Here is a 27,373-nt window from a genome sequence, read left to right as displayed (position 1 = left end):
CAGGCCCTGAAATACGGGCTTTCGTACACACACACCTCATTCGTGTTTACGCCGAATGACCTCCATCCTCGCAGAAGAGAAACCAGGGTCCCGAAACGGCACCCCAAAAGTCACCCCGCCTAAAGGGGCCAAGGGCACGATGTGCCTGACTTGTCTGGTTCCGGAGTCCCCTCCCTGCCCCCCACACCGTACCTCTGTATGACACAGCCCCCCACCCCGAGCACCTAATACCGTCATTATCTGTCCACATCTCTGCCTCTCCCACTAGCCCTTCTCTTTTTTAGAACGTAGCCCAGCATGTGACACGTGACCCTAACCTCAGCTCAGGAAGCGTCCCCCTTCAATATGTCTTGTAGGAAGGCCACCTACCTTTCTGTGTCTGTCGGTGTCCCGTGACTTTTCCCTTAGCCAGTCGATGGTGTGGAAGTCCTCATATGTCCCCACGTCAGGGAATGGCTCATCGAGGAAATCCATCAGGTTTCCAGAACCACTCATCGCTCCTGCATTGACCATGCTAGTTACACCTGGGAGAGAGAACCTGTGATTAAAACCATCATGCAGGACATCTGCACAGACACGGCAGAATCATCCACATGTACTTTTTCCTTTGTCACGCGCGGTCGTTATGTTCTGTAAAGGCACCATGAACTCCAAACTGGTGAGCACGGAGGCAACGTCCCAAAGCGTTAGGTGGGGTTAGGCTCCCGCAAGCATCATCTTTGCAAACGAGGTCGCATTTGTGTGACCGGGTCAATCTACAGCCTTGTTTTCTGTGTTCCTGTTTAAGGATATCTTACCGAATAGATGTTGCTGATTCATTAACACTGAAGTCGCGGCTGACAGCGCGACAAGTCGTGCCTGGACGAAGCATGTGTGACAAATGTCTTTTCTCCACAAGGCACGCTGCAGCCTTCTTCCAAATGGAAACACCAGGAGCACTGCATCTCGGGGCCATTGCCAACAGCACAATTACCCATAATAAGAGCACAAAAATGTGAAAACCCTGGCACGAAACAGTCCGGGCAAAGGACACTCGTTTCTAGTCTGGGAGCTGAAATCAGACGGAGGGGCTGGGAACGCGCCTCTCTGGGGACTCAGACTTTTCGCCACTGCACACGCACACGTCCGTGAATAACCGGGACAGAGGCACGCGCGGGGGCTGGGGGGCAAGGCTTACAGGTACGTTTTAGCGAGTAGGCAGATGCGCAGACGCAGACCCGCAAATCACGAGGATCGGCCACCCGCATTTCTGGAAAACCTCAAGTACTGCGGAAGCGAGGGAGCCATCCAAACGAGAGCACTGGAGGGGAAGCAGGGCGGAGGCGCGCCGCTCACAATCGAATCCCTGGAACCAAACCAGTGACTGGTCCTCTCGTGAGATGGAGGAGACCACGCAGGCAGGCAGCCTCTGTGGTCGTCACTACAGATGTGGCATGCTGGCGAGCATGCCAGGAAGCCAGGGTGAGCTGCAGAGGGCGGTGGCCCTGGGGGGGGGGGGTCCCACGGAGACCGACAAGGGAAGACGACGACCTGCCACGTGACCCATGCTACGGTCTGAATGTTTGTGTCTGCCCCCCCCAAAATTCACATGTTGACGTCGTAACCCCCAAGGTGATGCTGTTAGGAGGTGGGGCCTTGGGGAGGTGATTAGGTCAGGGGCGCAAAGCCATCACGAATGGGATTAGTGCCCTTTTACAAGAGACCCCAGGGGCACCCAGGTGGCTCAGGCGGTTAAGCGTCTGACTCTTGCTTTCGGCTCAGGTCACGATCTCGCGGTTTCACGAGTTCGAGCCCCGCGTCGGGCTCTGTGCTGCCCACGTAGAGCCTGCTTCGGATTCTCTCTCTCCCTCTCTGCCACTTCCCCACCCGTGCTGTCTCTGTCTCTCTCAAAATAAATACATAAAACTTTTTAAAAAATAATAGATAATAAATACATACATATATACAAGAGACCCCGGAGAGCTCCCTCACCCCTTCCACCGTGTGAGAACACGATGAGGAGTCCTCACTGGGAAAGGGGCCCTCACTCACCCCACCGGGCTGGCCCCCCGGCGTCAGACTTCCAGCCTCCAGAACTGCGAGACCTAAGTGTCTATTGCCTGTAAGCCCCCCAGTCTGTGAGACTTGATCACAGCAGCCCAAACAGACTAAGAAAGGCCAAGAGCTGGGCCAGGCTGGCCGCACGCCCCCTGGGCACAGAAGCTCTGGATACAGGCACTCACTTTTAATTTTTCTTAAAATACAGTCAAAAGGGCTCGGGCCGCCAGAACGGTAGCCGGGCGGAGAGTTTCTCTTCTTCCTGCCTAAGATAACAATTCCACTCCCACTATCCTGGCCCCCAAGACACCTTCCACGTTATACCACCATCAGAGCCTGATTTACAGATCACGTAGGAGCTCATTTGAGATGTAGGAAATGCTTTGCAGCAGGACCAATGCTCCCCACCAGTTAGCAGAAAAAATAATACGCTCTTACAAAGACAAGAGGTTGGAATAAGCACTAAATAAAAATTCCTTTGGCGAAGAGCATGGAAATTTGAATTATAGGGCGAGGACCACAAAAGTGCTGGAGTAGATGGTTAAAGAGGCAAAGGGTAGTTATAAAAATATTTGAGCAGAGGCGTCTCTCATTGCTTTATGTCTTTTTATATCTGGAGGACTCAACCACGACCTGATGAAACTAACTGCGTTTTAATCAAATGGAAAAGTCGCTATGGGCAAAGTGGGGTAATCACCTTACAAGCAATAAAGTAGCAATAGTGAGTGATTTATTGACCGTCTGTGCAACTCGGCTGCTTTAAAACTTTAAAAGTTTGAGGTCTGAGCTATGCCAAGCTGAAAACTATACCCGCTGATGGGTACCCAGGGAAGAATCATGTTGCATAAGTCAGTAGCAACCAATAATAAAAAGGAAGGGGTGAAATTAGAAAGCAAAGATCTCATTCTCATTTCTACAAAAACAAGGTGGTAACAGCTTTGTATTATATGTGGCAAAGAAAATCTCTGATGGGAAAAATAAGAGAGCAGAGACTCGAACATTCTATTAAAAAGGGACTTCGTGTTCCCTGAAGCTTAACCAAATCTGTAGTCAAGCAACAACTCCAGGCAATCAGGGTTGAATCAAAAAGTCACTCTTGAGAACAGTCACCACCTTTACATTCTGATGGAGTAGGTCATGGTCGTGACAATTAGACACATAACCGGTAAAGGAAAATAAACGGGATCTAGTTGGGGTCTTCTGTGGGAGCCCAGAAGGAGGTGGTGAGGTCACTTCTGACACTGGGATTATTAGGAAAGACAGGAGGGTCCGGGGGAGGGTGAGAAGAGGGCATCCAGGTTAGAAAAATGGAAAGAATTCTATCTGGAATCCAGGTGGGAGACATGGATGGGTAAGGAATGAGAGTCCAGCCAAACATGAGAGCAACTAGAAGCGAACTCCAAGGACTTGCTGAGAAATAAACTTAACCTCCGTAAGTTCATCGTGGTTCAAGGAACAGCCCCAAATGGATGCCAACAGTCATCTGTACCTCGGCGGGGAGCCCCACTCCTCTCACCTGTTCTCATTTCTTCTCTCCAAGAAGAGCGCTTCTGCTGGCACATGACACCTATGCTCATGGCTTCCAGGCCATGGTTTCAGGAAGGACAACATCCTGGAACCTGGATCTGAGATTCCTACTTGGTCTGGATCATCCAGGTCAGGGCTCAGCACACTGCAGCTGGAACACAGCCGTGCCCAGTCGTTTAGGTAGGGTCTATGGCTGTTTTCACATTACGAGAGCTGAGCGGTCATGGCGAAGACAGTATGGCCCACAAAGCCTAGAATGTTCAGTATTTCGGCCGCGTACAGAAGGCGTTTGCTGATCCCTGATCTACGCAGTGGGCTGACTGCAAAAAAGGTCATATTCTCTACCCCTCCGTGTATCTACCACATTTTCAAGGGGACTTCACAGGTCCTCTTTGTTAAGACGTGGAGTCCATCTCTCCACCCAGTGACTCTGCACCGGCCTTGTGACATGTGGCAGAAGTGACAGCATGCACGTGTGCTCAGTCTCGATCCCAAGAGGTGATGAAGCTTCTGCTTTTTTTTTTTTTTTTTTTTTTTTTTTGACCTCCACCTCTGTCATGGGAAGGAGCCTAGGCTAGAATGCTGGAAGCTGAGAGACCGCACAGAATGGAGAGCTGGGTCATCTTGGCTGAGGCCGTCCTAGGTCACCGAGGCCCAGCCAGGCACAGATCGATGAGCGAGCCCAGCCAAGATCAGCTGAGTTTAGCCCAATCAAATCACCCAGCCCACCCACAGACTGTGAGAAGCATAAACGGTTATTGTTCCAAGCCACCGGGTTTTTTGAAGAGCCTGTCACGTGGCGGCGTCCTAACAGTGTTTAACATTGTTACTTGGGCTCGAGGGAGAGGAGGAATGAGGCAGATAAGCGAGCTGTGGCATCGCAGACCAGCCCCGGGGACGGGACGGGATGAGGACCGGCTGATAAAACGCCTCCAGCTGGAGGCATCCGCGGCCTGACAAAGTAACATCTCTCCCACGCGACCCTGTTTACCTACAAAGGGGCTCTGGAAGACACATGGGGCACCTAGATCTTTTATGCAGTCCTTTAAGGCAAGAAGGTATCTAGGTTTGGTCTTCCGAAAGGACGACTCCAAGGGGCTAGGGTCAAAGTGTTCGACAGCAGATGACAACAACGGACCGTGTCCAGTAAAACTCACTTCACCCAGGGCCCGACGAACACAAGCATGTGTTAACTGTGACACTCTCGGTGACATAACTTAGGACGTCGATGTCGAACACAGCTCTGGATGGGTCGGCTCACCCTCAAAACAGGGATTTGTAAAATGTTAAGGAAACCCGCACTTTGCATAGTTGGGTGTCGGCAATAACAAAACGGTTTCTCCAAGGTGAATGAAGGCAGGAAATCGCCCAGATCGAGATAAAGAATGACGGGTTCTGACCCAGGTATAACCAAGGCCTGACTGAACATAGAACACCCCATCCTAGGCTAATAAGGATTATCAGCATGTCTGACCAAAAACGTCACGCAGAAACCCATACATTTGAACGTCCGTTTCCTCTACCTTGAACGGCTTTCCTGCCCTCTGACTGGCAAAGCTTCTATTCACCCTCCAGAATCCTGTTCTGTTTCACTGTCTCTGGGCAACGTGCACTAATGTCCCCAGAGGGATTTGAGGGCTTCCTCCTTGGCAACCCAAAAGCATGCTCGGTTTTTCTTGTTTTTTTTTTTAAATGATGTTTAAAACAGTAACAACACAAGAGCCACCCTCTTAACAAATCTTAAGCGTACAGCACATTATTGTGCAGAACGTTGGATAGCAGACCTCTAGATATTTTTCGTCTTCCGTAACTGAAACTTTATACACAAACCCCCCCCCCCGTGTCCGCTCCCCCCCAGCCCCTGACAACCACTGCTACGTTCTGCTTCTGTGAGTCTGACTCCCTGTAAATGAAACGATGCAGTATTTGTCTTTCTGTGACTGGCTTATTTCATCCGTGTGGCTGCGCATGGGAGGGCTCCTTTTCAAACGCCACTGTAGGTACACATCACGTCGCCTTCGCCCGTTCACCCGCTGACGGGCATTTCGGTCGCCTACTTATCTCTGTCCTTCTCCCAGTGGATCACAATGCTTTCTTTGCTGACTCCCGTGAGTAGGTAAAGGTCGGCTGGTAGCTCCGGTACCTCGGACAGGGGTCTGGGAGCTAGCTCGGGCCCAGGAACGCTCGGGGCACAAAGCAAGGGCTGGCAAACCACAGCCCGCAGGCCAAGTCCAGCCCACCGCCTGTTTCTGTAAATAAAGTGTTAAGGGCACGTGGCCGCACGCCTTCCTTTACCCACCGTCTGGGGCTGCTTCGCCCTACCGCAGCCGAGTGCAGCAGCTGCGACAGAGACGGTAAGGCCCGCAGAGCTGAAAACATTTCCCACTGGCCCTTCCTAGGAAACATTTGCTAACCCCTGAATGTCAGCTCAGTCGCTACAAGGGGACAGAAAGGAGAAAGGTGGCAAGGACAGCCTGCCGGAAAGGCTCATGAGCCTGGGAGGTTTCAGTGGCAGTTTCTAGCGCGTCCACGCTGCGGGAGGAATCTTCGGGTACTCACCCCCGTGGGGACCGGCCTTCCTTGCTGATCGGAGGGTTTTCACCTCTTAATCTGAGTTACGAGTCTCCGTTCCATCTGCCCAAGTCATCTGGGAATTCGCTAATAGGGAAGTCGGCAAATAAGGCAACGTGGTCTGATCTGGGAAAGGACTGCCAGGCTGAGAGAGGAGGGGACAGGTGGAAGGTCTTCAACCACGTCTCACGTGTGGATGTAAAACATGACAGCAGCACCGCGCGTAATGGCTCCAAGTGGGAAAGCACCCAGAAGCCCGTCCAAGTAGAGGAGAAAAATGTATCAGGGCTCAGTCCCACAATCGAACACTACAGAACAGGCGTTGGCAAAATGCATCATCCCGTGGCCCAAGTCCAGCTCACCGCCTGCTTTTGCACGGCTCACCAGCTAAGCATGGCTTTTAGACTTTTTTAATCATCAAAACACAAAAGAATGATATTATGTGACAAACGAAGATTGTAAGAAATTCAGTTTCGGTGTCCACAAAGTAAGCGTTATTGAAACACAGCCCCAGTTAATTTGTGTATTGTCTCGTGCTGTTTTTATGTGGCAAGGGCAGAGCTGAGTAGTTCTGACAGAGGCCACACGGCCCCCAAAGCTTCAAATATTCACTATCTGGCCCTTAATAGAAAAAGTTTGCTGGGGTGCCTGGGTGGCTCAGTTGGTTGAGCGTCCGACTTCGGCTCAGGTCATGATCTCGTGGTTCGTGAGTTTGAGCCCCACATCGGGCTCTGTGCTGACAGCTTGGAGCCTGGAGCCTGCTTCAGATTCTGTGTCTCCTCTCTCTGCCCCTTCCCCACTCGTGCTCTATCTCTGTCTCTCAAAAATGAATAAACGTTAAAAAAAAATTTTTTTTAAAGAAAAAGAAAAAGTTTGCTGCTATAGAGCAAAGGGAACAATCAGTAATTACACCCAACAACAGAGATTTTACAACATGATGTAGAACAAAAGCTGGAAGTAAATTCCATTTATACAAAGTTCAAGGGGCACCTGGGTGGCTCAGTCGGTTAAGCATCCAACTTCAGCTCAGGTCACAATCTCCCGGTTTGTGGGTTCAAGCCCCGCATCGGGCTCTGTGCTGACAGCTTGGAGCCTAGAGCCTGCTTCAGATTATATATATATATATATATATATATATATATCTCAAAAATAAATAAAACGTTAAAAAATGTATATAAAGTTCAAAACCAGCAACATTAATCTGTGGTGACAGTATGGATAGCAAATACCTTTAGGGGTAGGGGTGGGGCCTGGAAGAAGTCACAGAAGGTTTCTGGGGACCAGTCACATTCTGTTCCTCGAGTTGGCTGCTGGTTACGTAGTTGAGTTCCCTTTGCAAAAATTCGTGGAGGTGCACACTTACACTTTTTGCATTCTTATAGATAGATGTTTACTTCCATAAAAAGTTCAGTTAAGAAAAGTGGTTTCAGTCTCGCAGCACCTCAAAAGGTCAAACACAGACTCACCACATGACCCAGCAATTCCACTCCCAGGCTTATATGGGAGGGAACTGCAAACACGTCCACAAACACACAAATGCTCACAACAGCATTATTCCCACCAGCCAAAAAGTGAAAACCACCCAAAGGTCCATCAATTGATGAATGGACTAGACCCTAAAAATGCAACTAAAGGACCTCACTAGCAACATTTCAACCTGGAAGCTTTGGGAAAATATTGAAGGTAGTTTCTAACACACACACACACACACACACACACACACACACACACACTGAGGTTTCTATAATATCCTACAATCAGAAGAGTTTCTGCAATTAATTAGCTACTCTGATGCTTCAAGATTCCAGACGCCTTGGGCTCAGTCCGTTAAGCGCCGGACTTCAGCTCAGGTCACGAACTCACGGCTCATGGTTTCGAGCCCCGCGTCGGGTTCCTGCCACACCCCAAGGAAGTTCTAGGGAAGACCAGCCTTTGGTCGCTTCCCCCACAGTTGTAAAACCACTGCATGACCACAGGCACGTGAACTGCCCTGTACAGGCTTTGTTGTCCTCACCCAGTTTCTAGAAGAACGACTGCATCCGATGCTACCCGTACCCCTCAAACCCTTCCGATGAGCTGCAGCTGATTTCCGACAGTATCTCCGTGCCCGAGACCCCTGTTTCAGGACCCCCCGAAAGTGGCCCTGGAGCCACGGCACGCCCGCGGTGCATTACTGGGAGCAGGTAGGACCTGAGGGCTCTCAGGAGCTGGTGTGGAAACACCCCCACCCCCTCACCCCTCGAACGGAATCACTTCAAGGCATGTGTTTTGCACCTGTACAGAAAAGATTTGCCACTGCAGGCCGGACACTGCTCTCCTTGGGAAGGCCTGCATCTGGGAACTTGGACTTCAAGAGGGTTCCCACCATCCCCGAAGCGGTAAGAATGGCTCACTGTGTGTACACTGGCTGTCCAAATAATGTCATTTGTGCCACACTCCCGCTTTCCCTCTAAAGGTCTGGAATTTTGACAGCGAGCTAGACAGAGGGTGCCGGCGGAAGCAGCCTCCAGTGAAACCCCCAGCACTGAGGCTCTAACGACCGGGCCTTTCCCCTTTGCTGATTCTGCCCTACAGCCCCCCCTCCCCGGCTATAATCAAGCACAGCCATGAAAACAACCATAGACTGTCCTGTGAATACCCCTGGTTGAACCCAGAGATGATCTCGGGGACCGGTGACACACAAAGCTCCGGTTCCTACAGCGCCCAGAGCATAGAGGTAGCCTCCAGTCGCCCACTGGGTGACCCGCACCTCCAGCCCAGCCTCTGATGGCTGCCTTCTTTTCCCAGCCACGCTTGCCCACGCCCCTCCCAAAGGACCCCGCGCCGGGCTCCTGGTCCCAGGGTCCACCTCTGGGAGAACACAGATGAAGGCAGCATGGCGTTTTCTGCTTCGTCGGCCACCGATGCCTTTGCCTATGTAAAACCCACAAGGGGTGTTCTTATGGCCCCGCACCAAAGGGCAATGTCTTCATGACGTGGGGCTAAGTGAAGACTTATCAGAAGGGACACAAAAGCATGATCCATAAAAGAAAAATTGGACACATTATGCTACCGGGCAAAGTAAAACAGATTAACAGTCCGTCAACACAAGGGTCCAAGCCGTCCCCAGGCCTCTAGCAATTCTGGGACAGCCTGAGCACCCAAATGGCCTGTCCTACGCCCCTCGACGGGACGCTGGTGGCCGATCACTGCCTAGATGGGATACACACAAATTCCAGTGTGTGTCAGCACTCCCAGCACGCTGGATCCAGGTCCCACGCCCGGACTTTCAGCTTTAGCAGCTCCGGGGTGCGGCCCAGGGATCTGCATTTCTTTTTTTAAATTTTTTTTTCAACGTTTTTATTTATTTTTGGGACAGAGAGAGACAGAGCATGAACGGGGGAAGGCCAGAGAGAGCGGGAGACACAGGATCGGAAGCAGGCTCCAGGCTCCGAGCCATCAGCCCAGAGCCTGACGCGGGGCTCGAACCAACGGACCGTGAGAACGTGACCTGGCTGAAGTCGGACGCTTAACCGACTGCGCCACCCAGGCGCCCCAAGGGATCTGCATTTCTAACAAGCTCCCAGGGAGGCCGACTGATGATACTGGCTTGTGGACTGTACTTGGGGAACCACTGGCCCCTTCATTTTTTGTCCCCTCCTATTTCCCACTCTCTCCCATGCCCTGTATCCTTCCCACTGCATTTTCATCACCAATATTTTTAACATCGACCTTATTTACAAACTGCGTTTTGTTAGAATAATTACTTGCAAGCTTGCTTCCTTCCGTATCAGATTGGGAGTTCCTTGAGGTCGGTTCCTCACCTTTATTTACTATCTGGACTTTTGAGGAAGTGTTTGCTGGGCCCTGCCATACAGTAATATTACCCACTAAACCTAAAAAGCTTAGCCGACCGCATACACTATCTCCATTCTACAAGCGCATTACTAATATTGTAATCCATCTATAGATTTAAAAAAAAAAAAAAAGACCTCTATCCAGCACTCAGCTCGATGCTTTGGACATCACTGCGTAGACATACTGAAAAATACATACAAGAAAGATACCTTATCCGTGCACACACTCAGGACTGAAGTCGCTACCCATGTAAAATGTGAGTGGTTTTAACACCTTTCTCTGACTACATATCATCTGGTTCACGCACCGTCCCACACTTGTGTGACACCACCTTCCCTGCTAGGTTTGCAGGGTTTCCTTTTAACTGCTCGATTCATGTTGATTTTCCTTCATTACATTTCACCCATGGAAACAGCTGAGCTGAGAAATACACAGACGACAGTGCGGCTGCCAAGCATCCTGGCTGATACTCAACTGCGGGCCTGTGCCACCAGGGACCACGGGAGTGGACTCTGAACCCATCGCGGCGGCTAGAAGCACCACAAGCTGACAGTTCCTTTAGGCGAACCTTCTTCGCCATTCTTACCCAAGTGGAGGAGGTGAGAGGGAAATTGGTTTCAAACTCGCTTCAAACTCTCTCGAGAAGTTTCCTGAAATAAAGTTTGATTAGTTGCCCCGCACACTTACTGTAGGGATTCGAGCTATTAGACTCGATCCCAGATACGGGATCCCAGGCCCGCAAACCCTAGCACAAGAGTAAATAAGTCAGTAAACAAACCGGACCACACCAAGGCGTAGCAAAGTCAAGTTGTTAACACCAGCGGAAAGGAGGATACCCTGAAAGCAGTAAAAGAAAACAGACACACGTGTACAGAGCGAACCCTTCAACCACACACAGCCGTGACCACGAACGACGTGCCACTACTCACACTGACCAGGCTGAAGCTCGCAAACCCAACGTCAAGCCGGACACGAAGGAATACGCGAGTCCGCTGATAGAAAGTTCCAAACCAGCAAAATGCATCTGTCGGAGCAGGTACCCTGGGGCTGGGGAGTCCCTAGAAGGGGACCCCGCAGGTGGCTTCTGGGGACTGGTCATGTTCCGGTTAATCTAAGCCCTGGTTATCCGGGTGTGGTCACTTGGTGAAAAATCAGCAAGCTGCACACTTCTGCTTTACACACTTTTCCGCACATGTATTTCAGTAAAAGCCTTACTGAAGGGCAGTCCAAAACAGCCATCAGCTAGAATCACATCTCACAGCCTCTAACTTTACAAAAGTTAGACTTCTGTAGGCTACAACACCTCCCTAAAGAGCCTGTGATATACTGCATCTTCGAAATACCTGTCACATCACCTCTTGCAAAAATGACCTCCCACCGAAGTAATTCAGGTGGAAAGTCTGAACCCTCGGACAAAACCAAGGCACCGGGGCTGGCAGACATGCCGCGCGGTGGGCGCAGGACACAGGCTCCACGCGGCGTTACAGGTCAGCATACGTTCCACCGTCGCAAGAGGAAGAGGGGAGATGCTGGCACGGAAAGTGATATCCTACGGGGCGCCTGGGGGCTCAGTCGGTTGAGCGTCTGACTCTCGATTCTGGCTCAGGTCACGATCTCACGGTTCATGAGTTTGAGCCCCGCACCCAGCTCTGTGCTGACAGTGCGGAGCCTGCTTGGGATTCTCTCTCTTCCTCTCTCTGCCCCTCCCCTGCTCATTTTCTCTCCCTCCCTCCCTCCCTCTGTCTCAAAATAAACAAACAAAACCTTAAAAAAAAAAAAAGCAAATTACAACCTACACTGGCAAATGCTGGGTTCTCAACACGACAGCCAGACATCCAACCCGATTGGCATTGGGGGTTTATTGTACCAAAGTGTCCAGACTCTGAAGATGAATATAGGGAAATACATTGTGAAAAAATACAGGCAGCTGTCCATGTACTAAAAATCGACACACTCGAAGTCGTCATCAGTATGCCCTAACTTACCGTGAATGCGCCTATAAACCTTGCACGAAGCGCCTCTCCCCTCGGCCAGAAAGAGAGAGAGAGAGAGAGAGAGAGAGGTGGGGGCTAGAGAAGGAGGGGGGGCCACACCGTGAGCAAACATGGAGCAGCTAGAGAAAAGTGGAGCTTCAGAAGGGTCAAGAGGGAGGCAGTGCCCGCGTGGGGAGCGGACCCAAGGGGCAGCCGGTGCCAGGCCTCCCCCACCACGAAAGTTTGGGTCCTCACCACTGTACTCGCTGTCCAATGCCACACAACAAATTACCCCGGGACTCAGCAGCTAAAAACGCTGAACACGTATGATTTTACAGCTTCTGTGGGTCAGGAACTCGCGAGCAGCTCGTCTGGGTGTTTCCGGCTCGAGGTCTCTCGGGAGGTTGTGGTCAAGCGGTCCGCTACGGCTGCGGTCATCTGAAGGCTCGATGGGGGCAGGAGGACCCGCCTCTGAGTTGGCTCCCGGACACGGGTAGCAGTTGAGGCGGGCTGCGGGCGGCAGGCCTCAGGTCGCCGTCCTGCGGCTCCACGGGACCTGGCGGCTGCCTCCCTCCAAAGCAGGCGATCGGAGGGAACAGGCGGAGGCAGCAGAGTGTCTTGGGACCTAGCCTTGGAAGAGCCACGGCGTCGCCGGCACGGCGCCCTACTGGCGGCACAGGTGGGCCCCGGGTGGCCAGCGTGGGAGGACACCGCACGCGGGCCCGGGCACCGGGAGGCAGGACCGCCGGGGCCACCGTGGAGGCCGGCTCCCGCGCCAGCCACGGCCCGAAACCCCACCGATGTCAAATCCGTTTGAGACGACGGACTCTCCCTTTTTAAAACGTAGACACCGTTAGGATGGTGAGGGGCCGGGACGCATTCCCTCCTTCCAGCCAGTCCTCCGGATCCCGAGACGGGTTCCCCAGAGGCGCCGACAGTGAGAGGAGCCCCCGGTGGTCGTGGCGCAAGGGGCCAGCCGAGGGCCACGGGGCCAATGAGCGTCCCCCAAAGAGGGAAGCCCAGAGCCAAAGGACAGGTGGAAAGACACTCGAAGATTAAACTTTGCCCGGAGCCAACAGAGACAGGGGAGGGCCGCGGCGGCCTCCTTCTCCTTCCTCCTTCCTCCTTCCTTCTTGGCCGGCCTCCCAGCGCCCAGCGCTCCGTGCTCCTTCGCTTACAGCCTCGCTTCCGCAGGACTGGGCAGCCAACGTGGGACTGTGACCCTCCCTCCGTGACACGCCTCCTACGGCCCCGGGGCCACACAGCTCTCCCTCACGGTGGGAAACACAGCCTGCGTGTCGGAGAGGGGACGAGGCCGACTGCACGTGGCCTCGAGTGACACAACAGACTCGGTGTTCTCACATCCCCACCGCTAGGGGGAGGGAGGAGAGGCAGGAGTCTCTGCGCCCCTGGTGCCAAGGGCCAAGGGACTCGAACCTCCCCGGAGACTCCTTCTCACAGTAACAACTTTTTCCAGGACTCCGTGTGCCAGGCGCTATTTTAAGCACGTCACACGTATTCGGTCGCTAGAGCCCTTGACAGTCTCCGAATTAAATACCGTCACCCTCGGGCCCACGCTACAGATGAGCAAACGGAGGCAGAGGAGAGGTCAGGTCACAGGTTCGAGTCTCACAGAAGGTAAGCGAGGAGCCAGATTCGAGCCCAGGCCCCGAGGGTCCCTTCTTCCGCGACAGCCTCGCGGGCCTGGGTCCTCTAGGGACCCGAGGGCCGCCGCTTCGGCTGACAGGGCGCTGCCCGCCTCTTCCCTCCTAAACTGTGCGGAAAGCTTGCGTGGAGCTTCGATAGAGGCAGGCTGGGCGACCCTCCGGCCTCTGAGAGCGGTGCCATGCCAGCTCCCCAGGGCCGCCCCAACCAAGTACCGCAGACCGGCCGCCTCAAGTAACGGCCGTCTATTGCCTCACAGTTCTGGGGACCACGAGTCTGGGACCCAAACGACAGCAGGGTTGGTTCCTTCTGAGGGCACTGACGGAGAATCTGTTCCAGCCTCTTCCTGGCTCGCAGACAGCCATTCTCCCCACGTCCCTTCACGCTGCCTTCTCTCTGTGCCTTCCTCCTCTTAGAAGGACATCAGTCACACCGGATTATAACAACCCTGATGACCTCATTTTAACTCGATTACCTCTGTAAAGACCCTATCTCCAAGTAAGGTTGCGTTCTGAGGTCCCGGTGGTACCTCAACATATGAATTTTGAGGGACACAATTCAACAACACTGGTGGGAAACAGCTCTCCGTCTCTCCCTGCCCTTCCCCCCGCCCCGCTCCCGGGACCTCTTCAGACTGACCTTCCCTTGGCCATTTCCTCCGTGACAATCCATTTACCGCTTCAGGTGCAGTACACCCCCCCCACCCCCCCACACACACAGGTAAATAAAATTTAAAGAGACACTCACGACTGGCCACTCTGTAAAGGTTAAATGTAGGCAGTCATCCAACACGGCTTTGAGGTGTCCCTCCGGGAGCTCTCAGGACGAGGCCACCGGGTGGCTTAAGCGTACTCTAACTGGGTCACCAAGATGAGGGCTGAGGGATGCCTGAGTGGCTCAGTTGGTTGAGCATCTGACTTCGGCTCAGTTCATGATCTTGCAGTTCACGGGTTTGAACCCCACGTCGGGCTCTGTGCTGACAGCTCGGAGCCTGGAGCCTGCTTCGGGTTCTGTGCCTCCCTCTCTCTCTGCCCCTCCCTTGCTCATACTCTTTCTCTCTCTGTCTCTTGATAGTAAATAAATGTTTAAAAAATTAAATAAAAATCAATAAAAATATGTTTCCCTTAGGGGCGCCTGGGGGGCTCAGTCGGTTAAGCGTCCGACTTCGGCTCAGGACATGATCTCGTAGTTTGTGAGTTCGAGCCCCGCATCGGGCTCTGTGCTGATGGCTCAGAGCCTGGAGCCTGCTTCGGATTCTGTGTCTCCCTCTCTCTCTCCCCTCCCCCGCCCGCACTCTGTCAAAAATAAACATTAAAAACTTTTCTTTAGGGGCGCCTGGGTGGCGCGGTCGGTTAAGCGTCCGACTTCAGCCAGGTCACGATCTCGCGGTCCGTGAGTTCGAGCCCCGCGTCGGGCTCTGGGCTGATGGCTCAGAGCCTGGAGCCTGTTTCCGATTCTGTGTCTCCCTCTCTCTCTGCCCCTCCCCCGTTCATGCTCTGTCTCTCTCTGTCCCAAAAATAAATAAATGTTGAAAAAAAAAATTTTTTTTTTAACTTTTTTTTAATTACAAAAAAAGATGAGGGCTGATGTGTGGTCAGTTAGTAAGCTTTGGGCAAGAGGGGCGCTTGTGGAAGGTATGACTAAGCTGAGAGGAAAAATAGCTCGTCTGTAATCTTGGCGGTCAGCCCTCCTATCTACTCACCACAAAGCCCACCAAAGCAAGCAGCGCCCCCAAGGGTTACAGTGGAGGGAGGAAAACGGCTTCATGTTTGGCCACAGCCACAGACGAAGTTCCACATTTAGCCAGAAGGGAAGCGAAGCAGCAAGGGGCAGGTAAGCACAGGCCGCCCCCCAGAGACACGGTAAAAAGTGCTCCCTCCAGCCACGCCCCGCACCTGCCAGGCACCTGAGCTGCTGCCCAGGGGGGCGAGCCCGACTCCACCCTGGGAGGCTCGAGGGCCTGTCCCCCCAGGCCTCCATGACTCCCCTTCTGTGACTTCAGGAGGGCTTACCGTCACCTCCGACAGGGAAGCTCTGGGCTCAAACCGGGCTCCCTGCTCTGAATGACACGGAGGTCTGGCCAACAGCACGTGCCTCAGCGAGCAGGGAAGGAAATACAGCACGGCGACGGTGGACAACACCCGGCTGGGGCAGGGAGAGCTCGGATAGGGTGACAGTGGATGGCCTCTCGGAGGAGGGCTCAGCGGGCCGTGAGTGACCTGGGCCGGCCAGCATGTGACACGGGGGCTTAGCCCTCCAGGCACAGAGAGCAGCCAATTCACAAACCCAGTGACAAGGATGAGTGTGGCGGGCTCAAGGTCCAGGTGTCACCGTGACCCTAAGAATCATGGCCACCAAACCGTGACCCAAGGGCACGGGGGACCTCATCCACCACGGACAGCCGGGAAGAGACCTTTCTAGCATCATATGTGGACCGCAGGCGCCATCTCACGTGCCGTCCCTGTGCACCGCTGCCCATCGAGGGTAATCGTGCCCCTGACCCGGGGCGGCCTCCTGGGCCCGTCTCCACAAGCTGCCGTTACACGTTCGCACTTGACGGCGCAGTCCGCGTGGCGCCCAGCACGCTGCCGCCAAGTCAGCCAGAGGCGCGCTCCGGCTCACCTGGCCACCCAGGTCCCTGAGGTCCTGGCCGCCATCGCATTCCTCACCGGCCAGCCCGCTTCCTCTCTCAGCCACCTCGGACTCTTCTCACAGCAGCCAGGGTCACCCTTTCAAACACAAGCCCCCCCACGTCGCTCCCAGGCCTGAAAGCAGCCGGCAGCTTTACGCTCAGAATAATTCGGGGCCGGCACCGCCCCTGCCGAGTCCCTGCACGGTCCGCCCCCCGCCACCCGTCGGCGCACCTTCGCCACCGCGTGTTCTCTGGGTCGCTCTTCTCTGGACCCACCGACCTCCTCGCGGTTCTTCAAATGCACCTGGCCGTGCCTTGCCTCAGGCCCTTTGCACGGGCTGTTCCCTCAGCCCCAAACACTCAGGCCCTCCAGGTTCACATAGCTCTCCCTCATTTCACGTGGGTCCCTGTTCACGTGCTAGCCCTCAGAGAGGCCTTCGTGACCCCCCGACTGGCACTCTGAATCCATCACCGTCTATCCTCTGCCCCCTGCCGTACCTCACTAAACGCACGACCGATAAAACGGTTCCTTTCCCTTTCCTCAACTCGGATGTTCCACCAGGGCATGAGCCTTGTCTGTTTGGCACCACAGTGCGTCTCACTGCCCAGGCTGGTAGGTCTCAACCAGGGGCACTCCTGCCCACCCGGGGACGTTTGGCAATGCCTGGAGTTTGGCTGTCACAACTGTCACAATGCCAGTAGTGCTTCCTACTGGCATCTGGTGGGTAGAAGCCAGGGAGGCTGCTAAACATCGTACGATGCACAGGACGGCCCCCCACAGAGAGTCGTCCAGTCCAAATGGCCGCAGTGTCAACGTTGAAGAATCCGGGCCTGGACACATCGCAGGGACCCAACAAATATTGGCTGAGCAAGGAAGTAAATGGGGGAGGGAAGGCACGAATGAACACCGAGGCTCGCGTCTCATGGAAACCTCTCTGCAGCCAGATACGAAAGTGTACATGTTACAGGGGTCCGTGTATATGCCGTTCAAGAACGCGCGAAAGTAAACAGTGCTGATGGCACGGGGTTTGGCTCAAGGAAGGCAAGACGGGGCCCTCCGGAGGTGTGGGGAACAGTCTCTGTCAAAACCAACCGGACTAAAAATCCATGCATTTTGCTCCGTGTAAATTACATCCCACAAAAGCAAAAACCGAAAAAAAAAAAAAAAAAAAAAAAGGCACGATATACACTCTGTAGATGAGTGCATTTGCAACAGCCATTTTCAGAAACCACATTTCAGCAAGTTATCGGTGGCTGCCTGGGGAAGGGGGGGACCAGGGGAATGGGGATACGAAGGAGACTTGGTGTTCTCTGCCTAACTTTGATCCTGCTGGAAAGTCACTGTGCGTCCGTAACGTGGATGAGCCATTCAAAAATACTTCCGACGGTCTGTGAAGGAAAACCACCCCTGCCCTTAGAAAGGAAACTTTATCTCTGCCGTCCACTGAAAAGGCAGTTAAGCAACGGTTTGATAACGCAGTCTTCCCCACAGCCAGCACACAGGGTTTGCGGAGGAGGGACAGCGTGTGTGGAACAGACTGTCCCCAAGGGCGCCCATCGGTAGTGGGAAAACAGATAAGCCTCACCACTCGCTAACTAACAGCGCTCGGCTCCATCGGGCGGGAGGGTGGAGGTGGGAGGGGGGGTGGCTGGGAACCTCTGGCCAGCAGGCCTCAGGGCCACCGGGGGCACCCGGAGCCCAGCTCCAAAATGCTCCTGCCGGGCCTCACCCCGTGACCCACTCAGTCAGAGCCCCCCACATGCCCAAGAGTCTACGTTTCTTTTCTATCTTGTTAAAAATGCTTTATTATGAACATTTTCCTTTTTTTATCTTTTTATTTATTTTAGAGAGGGGGAGAAGGGCAGAGGGAGAAAGAGAGAGAACCTTAAGCAGGCTCTGCCCTGAGCACAGAGCCTAATGCGGGGCTCGATCCCACCACCCTGGGATCATGACCTGGGCCGAAATCAAGAGTTGGACGCTCAACCGACTGAGCCACCCAGGTGCCCCTATTGTGAACATTTTCAAATACACAGAACATTATCCAGAAGAGTCCAATGAATAGCAGCAAATTCAGTGTTTCCATTTGGCCGAATTTGCCTCACCTTTTTCTCTTCCCATTTAAGTGAATCATTTACACATCAATTATTTTCTAGAACAGCGGTTCTCAAAGGGTGATCTGGGGACACCTTGGGGTCCCCAAAACACTTTAAGGGATCCATGCTATCAAAAATATTTTTATAATAATCTTACATTGTTATCTGCCTTTTCCCATTCTCATTCTCTTGTAAGTAGACAGTAGAATTTTCCAGAGGCTACATGACGCGTGATATTGCGACGGACTGAATGTAGAAGCAGGTATGAGAATTCACCTGTCTTGTATCTAGCCGTACGTTAAAGAGATCTCCAAAAATGGTTCAAAGAAATTGCTAAGTAACTTGCTGCTATCGTGACACTCCGTCCCTAAATACCTCAGCACGCGTCACCAAAAAATAAGACTCTTCTATGTACACGTGTGTTGGTTATCTACAGCTGTGTAACAAAGACCCCAAAACGTGGCGGCGGGAAACAAACCCGCGTCACCTCACTGTTCGCGTCGGGAACCCCAGGGTGGCTTCGCTAGGTGCCTACCACACCACAAGACTATCACATCTAGTGACACTGACGGTAGTTTCCTTATATCGTCTAATGACCACTCACGTAAACATAACCCGGGTGTCCCGGGCGCCGATTACAGGTGTTTGTTCGGGCCGGGGCCCAAACGGGGGCCACGAGTTATATTTGGTTATTGTCATGGGCTGAATGCGTCCCCCCAGAATTCACATGTTGAAAGCTAACCCCCAATGTGATGGCATCAGGAGACGGGGCCGTAGGGAGGGGACCAGGTCCTGAAGGAGGAGCCTCGTGATGGGATCAGTGCCCTACAGAGAGACCCCAGCGAGCTACGCAGGCTCCTGCCACGGGCGGGGGCAGGAAGGTGCCCCCCCCCCCCAGCCCCGAAGAGGGCCCTCACCGGAACCGACCCTGCGGGCACTCTGGTCTGGGACCGCCAGCCTCCAGGGCTGCAGGACATAAACGGCTATTGTTGCTAAGCCACCTAGTCTGGCACTCTGGCAGCAGAGGGCGCCGGGACAGTCACTCGGTCTCTTAAGTTTCGTTTGATGGTGAATACCCTCCTATTTCCAACTTCTTTCACGGCTGTGACTTGTGGGCTGTGACCTGTCGCAGAGGTGGGCCTGAAGGCCCAGCGAGGGTGCCAAGCCGGCGGGAGGAGCGCAGGGGCGAGAGGGGCCTGCGGGGAAAACGTCGCCCCCACGCAGCGCCTCTCTCCCTGCGGGCCAAAGTGCCTGACGCCAATTTTGGGGGGGCCGGGAAGAACCGGCGAGAAGGCCGATGGCAAGGGGACGGGGAACCGCATAGTGCAGGCCGTTCTAAGTGTCCCACCCCGCCCCCACCACACTGGGCGCACGATGCAACGCCATGGCCATCATCACCACCAAGGCCGTCACCGCATGCTGACTCCTGGGCGTTTCCCAGCCTGCTGACCGTCTGCCGTCCCTCTGATCCCCCCGGGCCAAGGCGGCAGGACCAGCAAGTGCCGTGGGCCCCACGAGACGGACCCAGCACCGCTCTGATCCCCAGGCTTGGCGCGCCTGAGCACTGTGCCCCGAGGGGGCTCCGCGGTGGGCGAGACACCGCCACCGTCCTGCCACCCTCCCACGGCGCCACGCGCTGCCGCCACGAGGAAGGGTCGCGGCTGTGGGGCCTGCGGGCGCAGGGAGCCTCCCCGTCCCAGCTAGATTCCCGGCGACAGCTCGCTCACAAACAGGCCTCCCCTTCCGGACAGAAGCTCCTTCTGGAACCCACAACGTAAAAAAAAAAGGCCTTCTCGTTGTATTTCCCAACATATACGACGTGACGAAAGGGAATTGGGTCTCTGACGGAGGGCTTAGCACCAGACGACTCATAGGAAAACGAATTCTAGAACACCGGAGCCAGAAGAACATTTAGAGATCATCCAAATCGGTGCTTCTCAACCAGGGGCACCGCTGCCCACCCCAGGGGACACGTGGCGGCGTCTAGAGACATTCTGGTCGTCACGACTTGGGGAGGCGCTACTGACAGCTAGTGAGTAGAGGCCTTGACGCGACCGAGCATTCTACAGGGCACGGGTGCCCCCGCCAACAGACTGAGTCAGCCCCCAGTGTCACCGCTGCTGAGGCGGAGGAACCCTGAGATCTACGTTTCTTGGTTACTTTGAAGAAGAGAAAATTGTGGCCCAAAGACACAAAGTAACGTGCCCAAGGTGCCACGGTCCGGAAGCCAGAAGGATTCAGGTCACAACTACATCCGTCTCTCTATCACCCGTTCGGCTCTATCTAGGGTTGGGCTGGGGGAGAAGGAAGGCGGAGGGCCCAAGGATCTTAATTCCCGTAGCCAACTTGAACCGAATGACGGAAGCTGCAATAAAGAAGTTGCCGAATTACTGCAACAACACGTCAGGGTGTCCAAACCCTGAACGAAAGGCCACATATAGGAAATTACACCAGATACAAAGATTAACTCGAACTAGATTAAAGACTCGAACATAAGACCTGACACCATAAAACTCCTATTAGAAAACACACGGCGGGGGGGGGGGGGGGTGCCTGAGTAGTGCAGTCGGTTAAGCGTCCGACTTCGGCTCAGGTCATGATCTCACAGTTCGTGAGTTCGAGCCCCATGTCGGCTCTGTGCTGACAGCTCAGAGCCTGGAGCCTGCTTCGGATTCTGCATCTCCCTCTCTCTCTGCCCCTCCCCCACTCGCGCACTGTCTCTCTCTTTCAAATATAAATACACATTAAAAAAAATGTTTTTAATTAAAAAAAAAACACAGGCGGTAAGCTCCTGGACATAGGTCTTGGCGATGTTTTTTGGAATCTGACACAAGCAAAAGCAATTAAAGCAAAAATAACTAAGTGGGACTACAGCATATTAAAAAGGTCTGTACAGCAAAAGGATTCATTTATAAAATGAAAAGGCAACCTACTGAATGGGAGAAAACGTTTGCAAATCACATATCCGATAAAAGGCTAATATCCAAAAAATATAAAGAACTAATACAACTCAACAACAACAATAAAAAAAAATCAGATCCAAAAATGGGCGGAAGATCGAAATAGACATTTTTCCAAAGAAGACATCCAGATGGCCAACGGGCACATGAAAAGACGCTCAACATCACTCATCATCAGTGAAATGCAAATCAAAACCACAACGAGGTAACACCACACACCTGTTAAAATGGCTATTAACAAAAGGACAAGAAATAACAAGTGATGGCGAAGACGTGGAGAAAAGGGAACCCTCACGCACGGTCGGTGGGAATGTCAGTGGTGCCCCCACTGTGGAAAACAGTACGGAGGGTCCTCAAAACACTAAAAATAGAACTACCATATGATCCAGCAATCCTACTTCTGGGTATTTATCTGAAGGAAACAAAAACACGAACTCAAAAAAATATCTGCCCCCCTATGTTCACCGCAGCATCATTTACAATAGCCAAAGCATGAAAGCAACCTAAGTGTCTGTCGATGGATAAACGGATAAAGAAACTGTGCGATATATTTACAGTGGAATATTATTCAGCCGTAAGAATGAAAGCTTGTCATTTGCAACATGGATGGACCCCGGGGGCATTATGCTAAAGGATGTAAGTCAAACAGAGAAAGATAAATACCTTCTGATCCCTCTTATATGTGGAATCCAATGGCGGGGGGGGGGGGGGGGGGGGGGGAAGCTAGAGAACAGATTGATGGTTGCCAAAGGCAGGGGGACGCGGTGGGAGAAGTAATTTTTTTTTAATTGAAGCTTCAGACATGGTTGGATCCAGGGACTTGAAAATAATTAATGACAAATAAAGATCAGTTACCAGCGAGGTAATGAAAATTGCTAGCTGTCTCCTTGATAACGATTTCAGCTTGCAATGCGCGGCCAAATCCAATTCATCCTGGACTCCTGCACCAGCGAGAACTGCAGGGGCACCACAGATGGCTTAACCCCCTCTGGGGTGAGCAAGGGGGCTCCCACCAGGCCTTCGGGGCTTGTTCAATTACTAAACATTGACTGATGTATTAAACACTAACTAAATATGCCCTGTATCAGGCCCAGAGCTAGAGATAAAGGAATGAACAACACAGACACAAATCCCTGCCTTCATGGACTTCATATTCTAGCAGGGGGAAACACAATAGACAAGTCAATTCTTTAAAAATTTTAAAAGGGGGCGCCTGGGTGGCTCAGTCGGTTAAGCCGTCCCACTTCGGCTCAGGTCATGCTCTCACCGTTCTTGAGTTCCAGCCCCGGCATCGGGCTCTGTGCTGACAGCTCGGAGCCTGAAGCCTGCTTCGGATTCTGTGTCTCCCTCTCTCTCTCTCTCTCTGCCCCTCCCCTCCCCTGCTTGATAGCGCGCTCTCTCTCTCTCTCAAAAATAAACATTAAAAAAAAATGCTTTGAAAAAATCAAAAAGAAGAAAAAAATACAAGGAGAGATCACTGTTACCTATCAGAAGAGCTAGAATTTTTTAATTAGTAATACCAAGGTGCCCGCAGGGAATCATTTACATACAATAAGACTCATTCACAAACAAATAAACACAAAGAGATACCACTACATACCTACAAGCATGGCTAAAATTAAAAAACAAAAAATAAAAACAACTCAAGGTGCTGGCAAGGATCCTGATTAACGGAAATTCTACGTTGCTGGTACACCCACCTCGGAAAATAGTTTGGCATTTTCTTATAAAGTTAAACATAAATTTCAAAAAAAGACTACAGTAGCAAAGACATAGCTACAGAGATAGAGACAGAGACATGAATGTATGCATATTTATATAGATATAGACGTGGATGTGGACAGAGATACGATTTTGACGTTTGGATCTCTAGGCTGAAGTACACGCGAGACTACGTTCCAGTATCTTGCCAGCTCGTTTTCTGACACAGCATTAATTTCTCTGAAACATTAGTCTGATTTTAGCAAATGAGAAGCCTTGCTGACTTCACCCCACCCCCCATTTTCTTATTTAAACATTTACACATCTCCATTTTTCTCCCCCCCCCCCCCCCGCCAATGTCTTCTGGGTGGCAAACTTATGAAGTTCTAAGTTGGAAGAGAATTATCCTTTGTTTTTATAGCTTTGCCTTATTCTGAAATAAATAGTCAGGGCAAATCAATTGAAAATTGGTCAGAAAATAGGCAGAGAGAGGAGGTATATAATCCCCTTCTTAGAGCCAAAGCTATTGGGGCTGCCTGACATCCTAGTAAGCCCACAGCAAGGGGAAAAGAATAGAGAACCCTCTTTAATTATCAACTAAAATAGCACTGCTTTTTAACATTGTCCTCGACAGTTGCTGGGGAATCAAATTATTCATGGTGTGAGTTCCAACACAGCTTACGGACACCCCGACCTCCAGAGGAGTGGTGTTTTACAGGAAGGAATGCCACATTCTCCTCCTAAGGGGGCCCACCCATGTCCTGGCCTCAGGCTGTAACCAGAGAAAGGAATGTAAACAGGTCAGAACGCTTAAGAGAGCCCATTAAAATCCCACCCCCACCCCCCCACCCCGTCTGGCTAGAATTGAAAAGTCACCTGACACCCCCCCCCATCTGCCGCTGAGTCATCAAGCCCCTTCTTCCAGCAGGCTAATTATTCAGCACGGGGGAATTAAAAAGAACACTGGGAATTCTTGGGGGTTGGTATTTGTCTCCACCCCCCACCCCCTTCCAAAATCCACTTTGTTCTTCAGAGATGCAGCTAATCGGCTCTTAACGCCCGCAGTTATCTTCGGAGGCTGCAGCTCATTTTATTTATTCTATTGTGTTTTGTTTTCTTGGATACCGTTATTTTTTAATCTACCGAAAACACCTGGCGGGGGCGGGGGGGATGCATTTCTGACATGTCCCCTTTCAACGCTGGAACCTTGCAAAATTCCGCAAAACGGTTTATATTGCACACCTAGCTCTTTGAATTGCTAACCAAGAAGTTTCCACTCCATTCAAAGCCAAGGGGCTCTTGCTTTAAAAGAAATCAGGCTAAATCCTGAGGACAAACCCCTGTAAGGAGAATTAGTCAATGTGTCATGATTTATGAAGCACAATGGCAGCTGGAAAACAGTTGACAGTTATCTTGGACGAGCCCCTTCCTCTCCCTATAATGCACGTAGGCTGACGGTTCCAGATTCTTCGCCCTCCTGAGCGAGAGGCCCCGGTCTTCCCGTCTGGCCCCTGCCCACTTCCCCGGATGGGCACGCCAAGACCCGAGTCACGCGTGGGCCTGCGACACCCCCCCCCCGCCTCCGCCGCACCCCCGCCTGGCGCAGGCAGCAGCCGCAGCGGCCCAAGACCCCACTTTCGCTTTCCGGGGCGCCGACGGGCCGCACGCCTGCAGGCCGGGGCTCCGCCTGCAGAGTGGGCGCCGCGCGTCCCTTACCTGCAGTGCCGCATGGCGCGTCCGGCCGCCCACCTGCACAGCATCCTAGAGCATCCTTTCTTCAGCGCGACGGCTGCGAGCGCGGTGACGTCATCGGAGGCGGGTCCCACGCCGCCACGTGACGCCCTCGGGGCGAGGCGGGGAGAGGGTGGGGGGCGAGGAAGACCTGGAAGTCCCCGGAGGTGAGGAGCGGGGGACCGGGAAGCCCCGCTCCGGGGCCTCCCCTCTGGGCAGTTTGCTGGACGCGCGCAGCTTGCCTGGCCTTTCACCGGCTACGGGAAACAAACAGCACACAGGAGGAGAAACCCGAATGATTACAGGCTCCAAGCGTGTAATAGGATTTCAGAAGAGTTAGCAGTACAGGGATTAGTAACGACAGGGCACAACTTAGTGTTTGAGTTTTAAGAGACTTTATCAAATGCAACGGAGAAACCGATTTTGTGTAAATCAAAAGGGCAGTTGAAATACGAAGCGCACGGAAATACTTTGCACTGAGGTTCGCTGTTTGAAGTCATACCTCAAATACTTTAATTTGAAGCATATTCATCCTGGAATATTACGTTAATTGCAGTGGTGAGTAAGGCTTTTGTCTACTGTCACTAGCATAACATTCTAATCCATATTAACGTGGATTTGCCAAATAAAAAAAATAAGGATGCCGTATATTCATGCCACCTACCCGTGTTTTCTTAAATTTTCTGGCAAGGAATTTGATCTCTCAGACATGAAGGAGTGAAGTCACAAGAACTCACTATTTCACGCTTTTTAATTTTTATCACATTCTGCAGAAAGTGAGTCATCTTACTATTACAGAAAATATGCACGATGTCAACAGTTCTCATTCACAACTCAAAACAGCCTTGCCTAGAAAGCCTTAGAAAATTCCCAACAGTGATCATGTAAATTTGAAAGGGCATATTTCAAACTTGAGCAGTGAACATACCAAGTTTTCTTCTGCCAAACCATATAAACGGTTTTGAAATGTGAAAGGACAAAAGCAGGAACCGGTTTTACTTGTATCCCAGCTTCATATAGACTAATTTATTTTCAATAGAGTTTAAATCCCAATTTTAACATTCCCTTGCCCAGCCCCCCCCCCCCAAAGAGATGTGAAACATTGTTTTACAAGCAGATGAGAGTTACCTACTTGCTATTTATTCAGCAGGTTTCACGTCCTTCTATATTTAACCTGGGCCCTTTTACGGCCATTCCCTCCACAGTAACCAAATATCTGTTCAGAAGGTCAGTCTGTAATTTGGGAACAACCAGGGGCCCTTGCCCCTCACAAGGATCTATTATTTTCAGCACCGGATTTTAAAACTCAACAAATGTGGCCGTGTGGTTTTCTAGGTCACTCCTCGCAAGCTTGTTTTTCGAGGTGATCAGTAACTCTTACCTTGGGCTTTCTGGTTCCTGAGATAGAAAGTTAAAAGGCTACCGAAATCCCCCGTTCCCGTGGGTGGAGGGTCTAACGGAGACAGAGTCTGACAGGCTCACTTTCCTGCCAGAGGCAAATGTCGATTTCAGCCCCAGGCGCCCAGGGCGGCCCCACCCCCACCCCCCACGGAGCCAGGCTCGGAGGTCACGTGCTGGGCCCAGCCACTCAGCCCGGCCCAGCCAGCTGGGTCACCTCTCCGGTCTGGAGGCCCGCCATGCCAAGCTCTGTCGCCTCCTACCCTCGGTGTGTGTGCCCGGCCGGCGAGAACCTCGCGTCCGGGACACAGGACGCTCTGCCCTGAGAAGCCGGCCTGCACAGGCTGCTGTGACAGAGTTCCAGGAATCGAGGGGACGTGGGGAGGGTCTATAAAATGCCCTCGTGAGGTCTGAAATGACATGCTCTGTGTTCCGGCTTGGCAGAAACGATTACAGCAAAGGCACCTTCCTCATTGTGGGGCGATTTTTTTTGCCAATAGGTCAGTTTCACCTTCTCTTTCGGAGGGGATTGCTCAAGTGTAAGACACATTACAGCCAACGGGGCGGGTCAGAAAAGGCCTAAAATGGCCGTGTCAGTTTCCAACAGAATGAGATGACTTCTGTCAAAGGTTCAAAGTAGCCAAAATAAAACCAGCGAATCCCTGGAGCACTCAAACCAGAACATGCTTCACAGTGGTGAGTTATAATGGTATAATTTTCAGTGGTTACCGGTCATAGCAACTTTGGGAAGCGGTGCACGTTTTGCTTATCCTTTCCAGAGACACAAGCAAGAAATGACCAGGTCCACTTAGCTTTGCCTGCCTGACTGGACCGGCTCTGTCTGCTCGGGGACCCTCCAAGGTTGGTCTTCATTTGTTTGTGATTTTAACAATTCCCCCGCTTTTGGTCATCCGTGAAGCAGGCTGAGAGTATGACCGGCCATAAGATCATGGTCTTGGTAGCCAGTCCAGAGGATCACACATTTCTGTTTCCATTGAGTCATCAGGCCAGAGGGCCCTGTAGTCACCATCTTCCTCATTCATTCACTCGGTTATTGCTGATTTCCTCCAGTTGCCTGATCTTGTTGGATACCGTGTGGCACAGGACTGACTGCCCACATGGCACGGGACTGACTGCCCACAGGCACTTAAAAGCTTCAAGTGCATACAATATGATGATTGTAGGGAGAACAATAGCCAAGGATTGAAAAATTCCCCAGAGCCGAGATACCCAGGAGCCAAGGTTTA

The 27,373-nt window shown here is 52.3% G+C and overlaps 1 protein-coding gene across 4 annotated transcripts in view; it reads right to left on the bottom strand.

The window, feature by feature from the left end:
* Positions 1-26,266, bottom strand: part of CLCN4 (chloride voltage-gated channel 4) — a 63,200-nt gene extending 36,934 nt beyond the window's left edge. For 2 of the 4 annotated variants that reach the window (XM_019823537.3, XR_002152419.3), the window contains exons 1-3: positions 26,110-26,266; positions 24,714-24,985; positions 370-538 (exon numbers count right to left, since the gene is read on the bottom strand). In XM_019823537.3, coding sequence (XP_019679096.1) covers positions 370-538; positions 24,714-24,757 — 213 coding nt within the window. In that variant the 5' untranslated portion in view covers positions 24,758-24,985; positions 26,110-26,266. Of the gene's footprint in view, positions 1-369; positions 539-24,713; positions 24,986-25,392; positions 25,496-26,109 lie in introns of all 4 variants that reach the window. The other 2 variants (XM_019823538.3, XM_011291605.4) reach the window with 2 other exon arrangements.
* Positions 26,267-27,373: the final 1,107 nt, after the last annotated feature.

This window comes from Felis catus, chromosome X (genome assembly GCF_018350175.1).
Source record: "Felis catus isolate Fca126 chromosome X, F.catus_Fca126_mat1.0, whole genome shotgun sequence".
NCBI lineage: Eukaryota > Metazoa > Chordata > Mammalia > Carnivora > Felidae > Felis > Felis catus.
The sequence above is the reverse complement of the archived record's forward strand: the minus strand, read 5'-3'. Positions and strand labels throughout refer to the sequence as shown.